This window comes from Octopus bimaculoides, chromosome 2 (assembly GCF_001194135.2).
Source record: "Octopus bimaculoides isolate UCB-OBI-ISO-001 chromosome 2, ASM119413v2, whole genome shotgun sequence".
In the NCBI taxonomy this organism is placed as follows: Eukaryota; Metazoa; Mollusca; class Cephalopoda; order Octopoda; family Octopodidae; genus Octopus; species Octopus bimaculoides.
The window spans coordinates 137,776,804-137,791,652 of NC_068982.1; the positions used below are offsets into that span (position 1 = coordinate 137,776,804).

Sequence of the window (14,849 nt, forward strand, 5' to 3'; positions counted from 1 at the left end):
GTGTACCCAAGAACTGGTATAATTGTTCACGTGTTATTGACTCTCTTTTTCTCTGCTGTAATATTTCTCATACACACATGTATCACTCACATACACACTTTTCTTTGTATGACGGCCTGTCTTTGATTATATTATTATATGTCGCATTCACACTCTCACACAGACATACATCTTTAACGCTACAATAAATATCTCTGTTATTCATCTAATACGGTTGTGGTCTTTCATTACTGGTCATCTATGTTATCGTCGCATAACATATCATAACATATCATCATCTTCGATATATATCTATTTTGTGTTCGACCGTGTGACGCGTTTAAATAAAAGGAGTCCTCTGTTTTTCCATTCGTCACCATTTCTCCTTTTTGAGTTCGCACGGTCGTTCCCTTACATATATATATATATACATATATATATATACACACGCACACACGCACACACACACACACACACACACACACACACAAATACAGAAGGGTATTAAAATATCACTTGCATAACAGAGATATCTTTCTGAAACCACAATTTGCTCACTATAAAAATACACATGGTGGAATCGAAATCGAACCAAATTCGACAACTGGCACCCATGCCAACCTTTCCTTCATTGGACTCTAAACTCTGCTTGCGAAGAACTGTTGGGTCAAGTGAAATCGAAATCGTAATTCAACCATATTCGATGACTGGCACCTGTGCCAGTGGAGCACTAATAACACTGTCCGAGCGTGATCATTGCCAGAGCAGCTGTCTGGCTTCCGTGCCAGTGGCCCATAAATAGTACCATTTGAGTGTGATTGTTACCAGCGTCGCCTTACTGGCACTTGTGATGGTGGCACGTTAGAAAATCATTTGAGCGAGGTCGTTGCCAGTGCCGCTGGACTGGCACATAAAAAACACCATTTTGAGTGTGGCCGTTGCCAGTACCGTGTGACTGGCCCTCGTACCAGTGGCACGTAAAAGCACCCACTACACTCTCGGAGTGGTTGGCGTTAGGAAGGGCATACAGCTGTAGAAACTCTGCCAGACCAGATTGGAGCCTGGTGCAGCCATCCGGTTCACCAGTCCTCAGTCAAATCGTCCAACCCATGCTAGCATGGAAAGCGGACATTAAAGAAAGATGATGATGATGATGAGGAGGAGGATGATGATGATGCTATAAACATAACAGAAATAGGCTTACCTTACATTGAATACAAAAGTAAGTAATGTATATTCCAGGATCAATTGATTTCACTTTCTGTATGTAAAACATACTTTAGCTCATCAGATGGACCTAACACTATGGCATCTATTTCTGAAATATTCATCACATTACACATCATTCAAAAATGAACCTAACGTGAACTAGTAATATATAAATTTAAATAAGTATCCTTAATATTATTAATAATAATAATCATAATAATAGAGTGGCTAGCAAGTTTAGATCTTTATAGGTTATTAATATTATATTACTTAATTTATTGACCCCGAAAGGATGAAAGGCAAACTTGACCTTGACAGAATTTGAACTCAGTACGTAAAGAGAGATGAAATACCGCTAAGTATTTTGCCCGGTGTGCTAACATTTCTGCCAGCTCACCACTTTTGTGTGTGTGTGTATATTTTCATTTCTTTTTCTGTTATTCAGAAAGCTGCGGAGATGTTTGGCATCAAAGATTTTGATAAGCCTGTGCATTTCATTAGCTGTTGTTAATATCATCTTCCTCATTGGGATGCAGCCTTATGCCTTAAAAACAACAGCTGCTTGTAAGGTAAGTGGAAGCATATTTTAGCAAGTAGATATTTTTCTTATATTAAATATCATGTTCAACAGTCTTTTACTTCAAATAGATTTAATCCATCAAAATTCAAAATTGTATCAATAAATGTTAAATTTACATCCTGAATGTTACATTTAACCCTGTTGTTACCATATTTCTACTGAGATGCTCCACGTTTCTTTCAATTAATTCTAAATTTAACAAAGAATCTAGTAAAATAACTTAGTTATCATTAAGCTAGTGTTAGGAACATAATTTGTGACTAAGGTGTGTTGGAAAATTTTAATTCAGAACTTTTGAAAACAAGACATTTGCACTACAGCCAGAGGTGGTTTCAGCCAGGTTGGCATCAAAAGGGTTAATGTTTGCATTGATCATCCTTGTGTTCTTTCATTTATTGTCAAATGATGACATCCATTTTTATAATTGGAAATACCATGTAATAAATGATCCTTTTTTAACTTGTGGAATTGCATTTTGTTTCATGTTCTCCATCTTACCCTCACCTCTATGTAGCCCTTCAACATGTCTCTGTTAGGTTCCTATTCAACATTCTTTGAAATTTGTTGTATCTCTTTAAACCATTCTATCTAATAGGACAGCAAATATTTATTGTTGTTGTTGTTTCAAATTTTGGTACAAAGCCAGAAATTTTCAAAGATTACATTGACTTCACCACTTGACTGGAACTTAAATTTATCAACCCCGGAAGGATGAAATGCAAATTGATTCTTTTCATCCCTCCAGGGTTCATAAATAGCATACCAGTCAAATATTGGGGATGATGTAGTTGACTAACCTCTTGCCCCACACCATAGGAAAATATTCAACCAAACTACATCGTTGTTACTTTCCCTCGCTCTCCAGCTTTTTCAAACACATGGAGTTAGACACACGCAAACATACTTCAACTTCCTCCTGCATCAGATATTCCCAATATGGAATACCATCTTATGAGGCAACCTAGCATATAAAAAAAATAGACATAGAAGTTTTTAAAAGATGCATCAGCACCGAACAAGCCACACAACTGTGACATCATGGAAACCACATCCATATTGGACAAGTCCATGACAAATCCACCACCACCACCACCAGCAACAATAATACACATCTCAACTGAAAAAAAAAAACACAGTAGACTGATACACAAACACAATATAAACAAAACATCTCCAGTCCAAACATTTTGGTGGTTAGGAATACAAACAAAAGGCTGATGCTCTTTATAGCACATAAGGAAAATGCTGAAATAGAGGGATAAGTTATCATGACCAGCACTTCTAAAGAGCCACAAAATTTGAAAATAATAAAATTGGACTTGGTGACATACAAAATACTGAGGGAGGATTTCCCTGATGTTCTGTGAAGTCCAAATGAAAGGGCCAACTGTAGGCTTCTAAAGGATTTCCCTAAGGAAGCTCAAAAGCCTATGGAGACCAAGTCATTTGGTTACTGGTACCACGAAATAGTTAAGTAGTCTGTTTCCTTTTCTCCTCATTATCTTTTAGCCAACACGGTGGCCCCGAGAATGGAATGTATAAATGCATGTGGATTGGGGTCATTCTGGAAGCAGAGTTGCCTGCTCAATGGCCTCAGATAACTGGGTTTGGATGTGAAAGCCATCAGTGAGACCAAAATTTCCAAGGTTTCATCCATCCTTACATTCTGAGTTTAAATCTGCTGAGATCAATCTTGCCTTCATCTCTTTGGGGCCTTGTACCAAAATTTGAAATTATCATTACTATTGTTGTTGTTGTTGTTGTTGTTGTTATCACCATTATAAGTTTAAAAGGATTAACGTAACTCCTCACAAAGGTAATTAGACAATACGAAGAGCACAATACAATTACAATAGATATTTTATTTGTTTGAACAATATTTTCGACAGCTTGCCTGTTTTTGTCGAGTACAAAATGAAAAGTGAAACATAGAAATTCAAAATTTTTGAAATTCAAATTCAAAAATTTAAACGAGGGCAACTTGCATTCCCACATTAACGGAATGATATCATCTTTGCTGTACTGAAATATGTGTTCCCATGTTCTGTGATGAAATTTCAGAAGGTTCTCTTTTAATTTTCGACTTTCTGGATTCAAGACTATAAAATATAAAACTAATACTGATATCAATATAGTTGACTCCACCTCCACCCCTACCCCTCAAATGCAATATATATATTTGAAGCCAAACATGTCAATGTTAAAAACTTTTATTGTTGTTGTTGTCATTCAAGGCAGTGGCTGCTCTGTTACACTACTCCCTTATAGCAACTGTCATGTGGATGGGTATCAAAGTTTTTCATGCTTATATAGTTTTGGTTACTGAAGGGGAAAGCTACGAAAAATATTTTATGATCGTGAGTTCAATTTTGGCCTGGGGTAAGTATAATTTCTATCTTCAGTTTTCTATCTTCAGGACACTTTATCTCTCTCTCTCTCACACACACACACATACACCATCTCTCTCTTTCTCTATCTCTCTCTCTCTCTCTCTCTCTCTCTCTCTCTCTCTCTCTCTCACACACACACACACATACACCATCTCTCTCTCTCTCTCTCTCTCTCTCACACACACACACACACCATCTCTCTCTCACACACATACACCATCTCTCTCTCACACACACACATACACCATCTCTCTCTCTCTCTCTCTCTCACACACACACACACCATCTCTCTCTCTCACACACACACACACCATCTCTCTCTCTCACACACACATACACCATCTCTCTCACACACACATACACACACACCATCCCTCGCTCTCTCTTTCTCTCTCACACACACATATACACCATCTCTCTTTGTCTCTCTCTCACACACACACATACATGCACCATCTCTCTCTCTCACACACACCATCTCTCTCTCACACACACACACACACATACACCATCTCTCTCTCTCTCACATACACACACACACCATCTCTCTCTCTCTCTCACACACACACACACACATACACCATCTCTCTCTCTCTCACGCACACACACCATCTCTCTATCTCACACACGCACACACACACACGCACACACACACACATTTCTTTGTGTTTAATATTTGTACTTGAATGTTAGTTGATGGGAAAAAGTTCACTTGAATGATTCAAACCCAGAATATCACTCATTTGTATTCATTTCATTGAACCAAAAATGTTGAAGAAAAAGTTAACTTTGATGGGATTTGAACTCGGGACACTAACTAAACATTGTAAACCATGTTCTTTGACATTATCTCAGTGAATGTTGCCTAGTAAGAGTTCAATTTATTTTTCTCGATCTTGTTATTCTGTTCTGATGTTGCAGAAAGTATTGACAATCAATCACTGCTGTAAAATATCTCAGGAAGGTGCTCTATATCACGAATCCCCTTCAGTGGTTCCAAAAGTAGGTGGTACCATCCCCTTGAGGCAGTGGAAAGATCCAGAGACAGTGGAAAGATCTGGTGGGGTGGGCGCTGGAATAAAATAGGGCAATAAGGGAGTTATGGATGGCATTGCTAGTATCTATTTTTCAATGGTACACTCAAGTTTAAAAAATAGTGTTTAGTAAAACTAACTTAAAGAACATCATCATCATCGTTTAACGTCCGCTTTCCATGCTAGCATGGGTTGGACGATTTGACTGAGGACTGGTGAACCAGATGGCTACACCAGGCTCCAATCTGATTTGGCAGAGTTTCTACAGCTGGATGCCCTTCCTAACGCCAACCACTCTGAGAGTGTAGTGGGTGCTTTTATGTGCCACCGGTACGAAGGCCAGTCAGGTGGTACTGGCAACGGCCACGCTCAAAATGGTGTATTTTACGTGCCACCTGCACGGGAGCCAGTCCAGCGGCCCTGGCAGCGACCTTGCTCGAATGTCTTTTCACGTGCCACCGGCACAAATGCCAGTAAGGCGGCAAAATAAATTTTAAAAAAACAAAAGTTCTCTAATAAAGCTGGTCATAAAATTCACAAGAGAATTTCCCAAAAAGACAAAAAGCATACAACACTGAACATATGACATTTTTTCATCATGTATTTTTTCAACATTTTGAAAATTTATAATTCGTATTCTTTCAGAAAAAATTTTTCAAAAGGCTATCATTTTTTGGTGGTAGGGTTTCCAGATTTTAATTGTGAAAATCAAAATGAAATGGATGTATGAAATTTTTTCTCTAACAATGCATACTACAAATGTTTCAAAATGTGGAATATTATAGCATTGAAAATTAATAGTGCAACCTACTTAGAACCTCCAAACTTAGCTTGCAGTTAGATTAGTTCTCCTTGCCAAGCAGTAAAAGTATATTTCTTGCTTATGTTTGCTTCGTCAAAGATTAATGTTTTGTTCAAGAGTAATAATTTGTAAGACAACTAGAAACAGATACACAAGAGGAATCAATATTTTGTGTTTGAGCAATAGAAGGGACACCATCGATGGTAGGTTGTCATTGCAGCTTTATCAGTTTATTGTAAAAGTTATACCTAGCATGTTTAGTGCACACTCTACAATCTTCAGGCAACATCTGGCTGCAATAACAAATCAATGAGCACTGTTATCACAGCAGTTAATAAAATGAACACACATGCTTACAATTCCTCAGTTTCAACTCCTCTGTACTGACAATGATAAAGATTTGGTTGAGGGAACCTGTGGAAGAGGTAGACCCAGGAAGACCTGGGATGAGGTGGTGAAGCACAACCTTCGAACATTAGGCCTCACCGAGGCAATGACTTGTGACCGAGACCTTTGGAAATATGCTGTGCATGAGAAGATCCAGCAAGCCAAGTGAGACCATAATCCAAGGCCTCTTTCAGGGATGTAGTCAGCCCACTTATACGTACCTTTCCTTCATTGGACACTAAATTTCGCTTGCGAAGACCTGTTGAGGCAAGTGAAATCGAAATCGAACTAAATTCGACGACTGGCACCCATGCCAACGTCTCCTTCACTGGACACTAAACTCGGCTTGCAAAGACCCGTTGGGACAAGTGAAAGCGAAATCGTGATGGCACTTGTACCAGTGGAGCGCTAAGAGCACCATCCAAGCGTGATCGTTGCCAGAGCAGCTGTCTGGCTTCCGTGCCAGTGGCACGTAAATAGCACCATTTGAGCGTGATCGTTACCAGCGTCGCCTTCCTGGCACTTGTGCCGGTGGCACGTGAAAAGACATTCGAGCAAGGTCGTTGCCAGTGCCGCTGGACTGGCTCCTGTGCAGGTGGCACATAAAATACACCAATTTTGAGCATGGTCATTGCCAGTACCGCCTGACTGGCCTTCGTGCCAGTGGCACGTAAAAGCACCCACTACACTCTCGGAGTGGTTGGTGTTAGGAAGGGCATCCAGCTGTAGAAATTCTGCCAAATCAGATTGGAGCCTGGTGCAGCCATCTGATTTGCCAGTCCTCAGTCAAATCATCCAACCCATGCTAGCATGGAAAGCAGACGTTAAATGATGATGATGATGATGATGATGAACATTTGTTGTTGCACACAGAAATTCAATGGCTGTCAAAGGGAAACTGCCTGGAAGTTTCTATTCCCTTTTTAAAACAGTTGTTGCATTCAGTTGTTGAGACTCTTATTCTGTTCATTATTTAGATTATTTACATCATTTACATTTGATGGATATTTGTCCTCATCTTGTTTGTTGTTGACACAAATATCTATCAAATGTAAATAATGTAAATAATGTACATAATTCCTCATCTCTTAAATATAGAACTGTCTTATTCTGTTCTTTGTGATGAACCAAGAAATATCAAGTATGGCATTGCTTATATGGCAGATATATTCACAAAGTTCAATGAAGTTAACTTGCAACTGCAAGGAAATTAGGTTAAACCTTATCAAAGTAAAACCAACAATTCAAATGTAACATAAGCCTCCAGTTTCGGAGCCTCTCTGAATTGGAGAAGGAAAAGTGCACACCAGAAGATGGCATTCAAGTAGATTGTTCACACCTGGATGAGCTGTACTGAGACATGTCTGATAGGTTTCAGGATACTACTTTTAGTTACATTACCAAGATATCAGCAACGAGGAAACAAGAATAGTGGAGGAAGAGCTGGTTTCACTTAAAGTTAAATGACAAGACCTGTTGAGGCAAGTGAAATCGAAATTGAAAATTGAACCAAATTCGTTGACTGGCACCCATGCCAACCTTCCTTCATTGGGCACTAAACTCAGCTTGCGAAGACCTGTTGGGGCAAGTGAGATCGAAACTGAACCAAATTCGATGACTGGCACCCGTGCCAGTGGAGCGCTAACAGCACCATCCGAGCAGGATCACTGCCAGAGCAGTGGTCTTGCTTCTGTGCCAGTGGTACGTAAAAAGCACCATTTGAGCACGATCTTTTCCAGCTTCGCTTTACTGGCACTTGAGCTGGTGGCATGTGAACAAAACATTGGACTGGCTCCTGTGCAGGTGGCATGTAAAAAACACCATTTGAGTATGGCCATTGCCAGTACCACCGGACTGGCCCTCGTGCCGGTGGTATGTAAAAAGCACCCACTACACTCTCGGAGTGGTTGGCGTTAGGAAGGGTATCCAGCTGTAGAAACTCTGCCAGATCAGACTGGAGTCTGGTGTAGCCATCTGGTTCACCAGTCCCCAGTCAAATCGTCCAACCCATGCTAGCATGGAAAGCGGATGTTAAATGATGATGATGATGATGATGATGACACTGAGCTGAAGCCAAAGTTTAAAAAATCACATCAAGAATTTTGATTACAAAAACACATTCTTGACTGCTACCCTGCACTGAAGAACAAAGCCAAAATGTACTCTATTGCTATCCCAACATCATATTTTGTAGAGTAGAGCTTCAGTGCAGACTGAAAATTATTAAATGTGATGACCTACGACTACGTTTTAGGACCTTTCAGCCAGATGTTGAGAAGCTAGTATCCCTGCACAATATATATCCATCGCATTAAAAATATGAAAATAAAGTACCGTAAATCTTCGAGTATAGTCTGCCCTTGAGTATAACACGCAGGGGATTTCTAGGGGACTGTACCTCTGAAAAACCTAAGCCTTGTATATAATACACACCCCTTCTCTAACTTGAGTCAAGGAGGTCTATATAACATCCTTGGTTTGTAAACATATATACGGTAGTGTCCTTTATTATTATTGTATATATAACATAATGCAAACATGTAGATTTTTGTGCACTTTGTTTGCAGAAAATAAAGAAATAACTGTAATAACGTCAGTGAAAAATAATTATTAAGTAAATTGCCTTTACATATTTATCACTTAGAAAATTTTGCTTAGAAAATATGTTTCATTTTTATCCTCGTATATAGTACGCATTAGAAAATTTGACCTTTAAATTTTGGGAAAAAGGTGCGGATTATACTCAAGGATTTACGGTATTTACAAGTGAGATGTAAATTTACTCTTTCATGTTGTAAAAGCAACAAAGCAATGGGTTAAGTTTATTTGTGAAATACACTTGTTTTGAATTTGTAGCTGAAAGAGGTTTGTGTTTGCGGTGGTGAGTGTTGGGGAGAGACACTAGGAATGTGGTATGGGTGCCAAGGGGGTGGCAGTCTGAAAAAATTTGGGAACCACTGCTCTACACCATTATCGATCCTACCATCTTTAAAGATACTTTTGAAACTAGAAATTAAAATTTTGTTGCTTAAAACAACCCAAACTTAGATTACAGATCTGTTTCACAGTAAAATCCAAGTTTACAAAACCAGGAGCGTTAAATCCTGAGTGAAAAGATGACTGTCCTGCTACTTCTGTCTCATCTTGTCTCCAGAAGGAACCCAATAGTTACCCGTTATGCACTTTCACCAAATAATAGTCGAGGAGGGTGAATTCCTGTTGTCATCCATGTCATTCTGTCTTCTTACCGGTGTCCAGAACTTCCATGATTTTTCACTTTTTGCAGCCCTCTGAAACATATAATTGATAGGATCGAAATAGTATATTAGTCGTAGCTATTTCTAGAAACTAAAGAAGTAAATGGCAAGAAGTGAATTGTGTGTGGTAGGAAATAAAATATTGATTCCTTTTGAACTACTCTTTTACTTGTTTCAGTCATTTGAGGGTGGCCATGCTGGAGCACCGCCTTTACTCGAGCAAATTGACCCCAGAACTTATTCTTTGTAAGCCTAGTACTTATTCTATCGGTCACTTTTGCCGAACCGCTAAGTTACGGGGACGTAAACACACCAGCATTGGTTGTCAAGCGATGGTGGGGGAGCAAAGACAGACACACAAACACACATACATATATATACATATACATATATATGACGGGCTTCTGTCATGTTTCCGTCTACCAAATCCACTCACAAGGCTTTGGTCGGCCCGAGGCTATAGTAGAAGACACTTGCCCAAGGTGCCACGCAGTGGGACTGAACCCGGAAACAAGTGGTTGGTAAGCAAGTTACTTACCACACAGCCACTCCTACGCCTATAACTAGACAATTTTCTGGACAAAAACATACTAAACTAAATCAATTCACATATCATGTATTTATGATTTCAAATGTTAATTAATATCTAAAGATTCATATTCGTTTCTGTAAATATTATTGTCAGGTCTTCCAGCTCTCATTACTCTGGCAGTTAACTTCACAAACAATTACATCAGAGTTGCACAAGTGTAAGTATTTCGCAGTTTCGTTTACCTCTTTTTTCTCTGATCTTCAAAATTAATATTTTTCTAGACTCATTTATATTTTGAAAAACTATAAAATAATGGATAAGCTACCATCACGCTAAAGTCATGACCTTCGCTGTTGATAGTGATCCTACTTCACTAACATTGTTAATGTATTTTTTTGTTTTTTTTGAGAAACATGGGTCTCAAAGATCACATTTGTCCCTCCTTTCCACTCAATAAGAAATCATAAATATCTCTTTTACTCTTTTACTTGTTTCAGTCATTTGACTGTGGTCATGCTGGAGCACCGCCTTTACAGTCGAGCAAATCGACCCCCAGGACTTATTCTTTGTAAGCCTAGTACTTTTTCTATCGGTCTCATTTGCCAAACCGCTAGGTTACAGGGACATAAACATACCAGCATCGATTGTCAAGCGATGTGGTGAGGGGACAAACACAGACACACAGACATATATACACTCACATACATATGTATATACATATGTACAACTGGCTTCTTTCAGTTTCTTATTTCTTTATTGCCCACAAGGGGCTAAACACAGAGGGGACAAACAAGGACAGACAAAGGGATTAAGTCGATTAGATTGACCCCAGTGTGTAACTGGTACTTAATTTATCGACCCTGAAAGGATGAAAGGCAAAGTCGACCTCGGCGGAATTTGAACTCAGAACATAACGGCAGACGAAATACTGCAAAGCATTTCACCCGGCGTGCTAACGTTTCTGCCAGCTCGCCACCTTGTTTCAGTTTCTGTCTACACTCACAAGGCTTTGGACGGCCCGAGGCTATAGTAGAAGACACTTGCCCAAGGTGCCATGCAGTGGGACTGAACCTGGAACCATGTCTATTGACAGATAACTTCAAACATGAATACAATCAACATATAAGAATAAAACAAAGCATCATACATTTTTCAACTTAATTATTTACATGGGCGTAGGAGTGGCTGTGTAGTAAGTAGCTTGCTTACCAACCACATGGTTCCGGGTTCAGTCACACTGCGTGGCATCTTAGGCAAGTGTCTTCTACTATAGCCTCAGGCCGACCAAAGCCTCGTGAGTAGATTTGGAAGCCCGTCGTATATATGTATATATATATGTATGTGTGTGTATATGTTTGTGTGTGTGTCTGTGTTTGTCCCCCCAACATCGCTTGACAACTGATGGTGGTGTGTTTATGTCCCTGTAACTTAGCAGTTCGGCAAAAGGGAACGGTAGAATAAGTACTAGGCTTACGAAGAATAAGCTCTGGGGTCGATTTGCTCGACTATAAAGGCAGTGCTCCAGCATGGCCACAGTCAAAAGACTGAAACAAGTAAAAGAGTAAAAGAGTAAAGAGTACGATACAAAAGATTGCATTGATTACTAATTATTATTTTTCTTGTATTTTTACAATAATATTAGGAATATTTGACACATAAGCTATTGAAATTTGTTACAACAAACAACTAGCTTCTCTTTTATCATTGCAAGTGTCAATGAGGAAACAGTCATATAATTAGGTGACAGCCTCAAAGGCTGATAAGTTACTATTTCATCACTTCTGAGTATTCAAGGCTCTATAGTAATTATCATCATCATCATCATTTAACGTCCGTTTTCCACACTAGCATGGGTTGGACAATTTGACTGAGGTCTGGTGAACCAGAAGGCTGCACCAGGCTCCAATCTGATCTAGCAGAGTTTCTACAGTTGTATGCCCTTCCTAACGCCAACCACTCCAAGAGTGTAGTGGGTGCTTTTACGTGCCACTAGCACAAGGGCCAGTCACACGGTACTGGCAACAGCCACACTCAAAATGGTGTTTTTTTACATGCCACCTGCACAGGAGCTAGTCCAGCGGCACTGGCAACAACCTTGCTCATGTATGTATGTATGTATGTATGTATGTATGTATGTATGTATGTATGTGTGTGTGTGTATGTGTGTGTGTATGTATGCATGCATGTATGTATGTATGCATGTATGTATGTAATTGTGAGAGGGAGGCACAAGACCGTGATGGATGGAAGAAGATAGTGCATGATGGTTGTTTAAGGTTTGAGAGGGAGAGAGTGAAGTATGAGAGAATTGAGAGGGGGCTTAGAAAGGGGAACCTGTGGAAAGTGAGAGTGTTGCTTTCTATATGTGTGGTTTGTGGGCGGAGGTGTTTGAGTCATGCAGGCCTGGTGAGCCATCAAAATTCTCATAGAAATCGACCCATGATAAACAATGATGTGACTATTAAAATTCATAACAGAACGTGTATAAAATGTGGAAGGGTGTACCTCTCAGTTGGAGATCTAAAAAGACATTTTAAGGGAGTGCATATGGTGGCACCTGTTTCTCCTGCCAGCCAGCACAGTTGTCTAGTATATAATAAAATGTATAAAAGCTTGGCCGGGCTTAAAAGTCATATAAGGGCATCACATGGAAACAATCAGGAATCATTTCAGTAAGTCTTCTTGGCAATGGCTTTTCTTGTGTAACGAGGATGCAAGTGTGACATGTATGTATGTATGTATGTATGTATGTCTCTTCTGTATTTAATCATTTAAATTATTCCTCTGAAGAAGGAGCTGGTTTCTAACAAAGATACAAAGCACCATATTTAGCATGTAGATAACAAAAGCAATATCGCATTTTAAACCTAAGAAAAGTCTTGCATAATTTTACTGTTCCACTTACAGATTGTATTTGTAATGTGTGAATCAGATAGTTGATTTCTTTTACTGAAAATCCATGCTTATCCAGACAAACAGTTAGGCATTTACTTACAAATCCAAATGCTTCAATTATTATTGGTATAAATGTGAATTTGTGATCCGGATATAAAAGCTGGAGGTTTTGAAGCAGTTGTCCATAGTTATCTTCTTTAATTTTGATTTTCAAGGAGATATTCTCATCAGCAGGACAGCTAACCTCTTGACTGTACATATTTTCTCTAGGCTCTCCCAAACAATATCTGGCCTGCTATATTTACAGTTGATAGATGTTTTGATGGGAATTTTCCACCAGTATTCTTTGCAATGGTATTTGTGTATGTATTCAATAACAGGGGGATTCTCTATATTTATTCCAGGACAGTCCTTTTCCAAATGGCATTTTATATTGTTTTTGAGTCAATGTCATGTCCCATAAGGAAGTAGTACCTTGATGACAATTTTGGGCAGCTGCTAATCATATGTGTGATGCCTTCCACAGAAATGTGACATGATCTATATTCACAGTTGCATCATGGAACTCCAAGGGTTTCACTGTCTCTTTTGTTGATTAGGTATTTAACGATTGCAAATGCATAGCCATCAAAGTGGGATGTAATGTGACAATTATGAGTCCAAGAGAAGCTTCACATCATGTCAATGTTACCATCTTCTTTTTTTGTTTGTATGTATGTATGTATGTATGTATGTATGTGTGTATGTATGTATTCATGTATTCATGTATGTGTGTGTGTATGTATTTCCCTTGTGAAATAATTGATAGATGTCTTAGATAACAATGTACAACCAGTAATGAAATGTCTTCTTTCATTTTGGATGAAAATCACATCCCCATAATGCCTCTTTGATTTATCAGTTTATTAAGTGAATATTTGGTAAGTTTCCTTTCTTAATTGATTTTCTATTTCTTTGTAGCTGTTGGTTATCCAAGACAACTTTTTACATTACTTTCCTGACACCTGTGGTGATAGTGTGCATCTTCCATATTATCTTCAGTTTTCTTATACAGAAAATTATGCGAAGACACACCATACAAGAACAGAAAAGAACAGCTTTTCTTAGCTTCATTTGTGTGTTTTTCCTATTGTTCCTGCTCAGATTCTCATGGTTATTAACATTCTTAGCTTTTGATGAAGCAGCCGAAGTGTTCGACAAGCTCTTCAGTATATTCAACCTCTTACAAAGTCTCCTTATCTTCTTATTTTACTGTATAAACGAGAAATATATCAGACATCTCATCTGCAAGTGTGCATGGAATCAAGAGGAAGAGAAAACTATGAACAGCAGCCAAAGTAAGTGAAATTAAGTACTTTTTTCATTCTTACCACCACCAAAATCATCATGACACCAAAATTATCATGATGAGGATAATCACAAACATCACATCTAGCGACACAACCAGTATCGACACCACCTTAGGGTAGACATCATCATAAATACCAACTCTACTGTGTGTGCATGTGTGCGCGTGCGTGTGTGTGTGTGTGTGTGTGTGTGTGTGTGTGCATATGTATGTGGGTGGGTGTAAAATATACATACACTCATACTTTGAGTTCTATTTCTCCTGTTTGCACCAACATACCTATATATATATATAGAGAGAGAGAGAGAGAGATAATATGTAATTATATGCATATATCCATACATATATGTACATACCTACATCTATATGTATACATACATGCATATATGGGTACAGGACATTAAAAAAAACGTTAAACACAATGAGAAACGAGACA

The 14,849-nt window shown here is 38.8% G+C and overlaps 1 protein-coding gene across 1 annotated transcript in view; it reads left to right on the top strand.

Annotated features, from left to right (window-relative positions):
- LOC106882527 (uncharacterized) overlaps positions 1–14,849 on the top strand; it is a 100,415-nt gene that overhangs the window by 76,001 nt on the left and 9,565 nt on the right. Inside the window, exons 34-37 of the mRNA XM_052965891.1 lie at positions 1,634–1,757; positions 4,003–4,147; positions 10,324–10,387; positions 14,026–14,402. Coding sequence (XP_052821851.1) covers positions 1,634–1,757; positions 4,003–4,147; positions 10,324–10,387; positions 14,026–14,402 — 710 coding nt within the window. The remainder of the gene's footprint in view (positions 1–1,633; positions 1,758–4,002; positions 4,148–10,323; positions 10,388–14,025; positions 14,403–14,849) is intronic.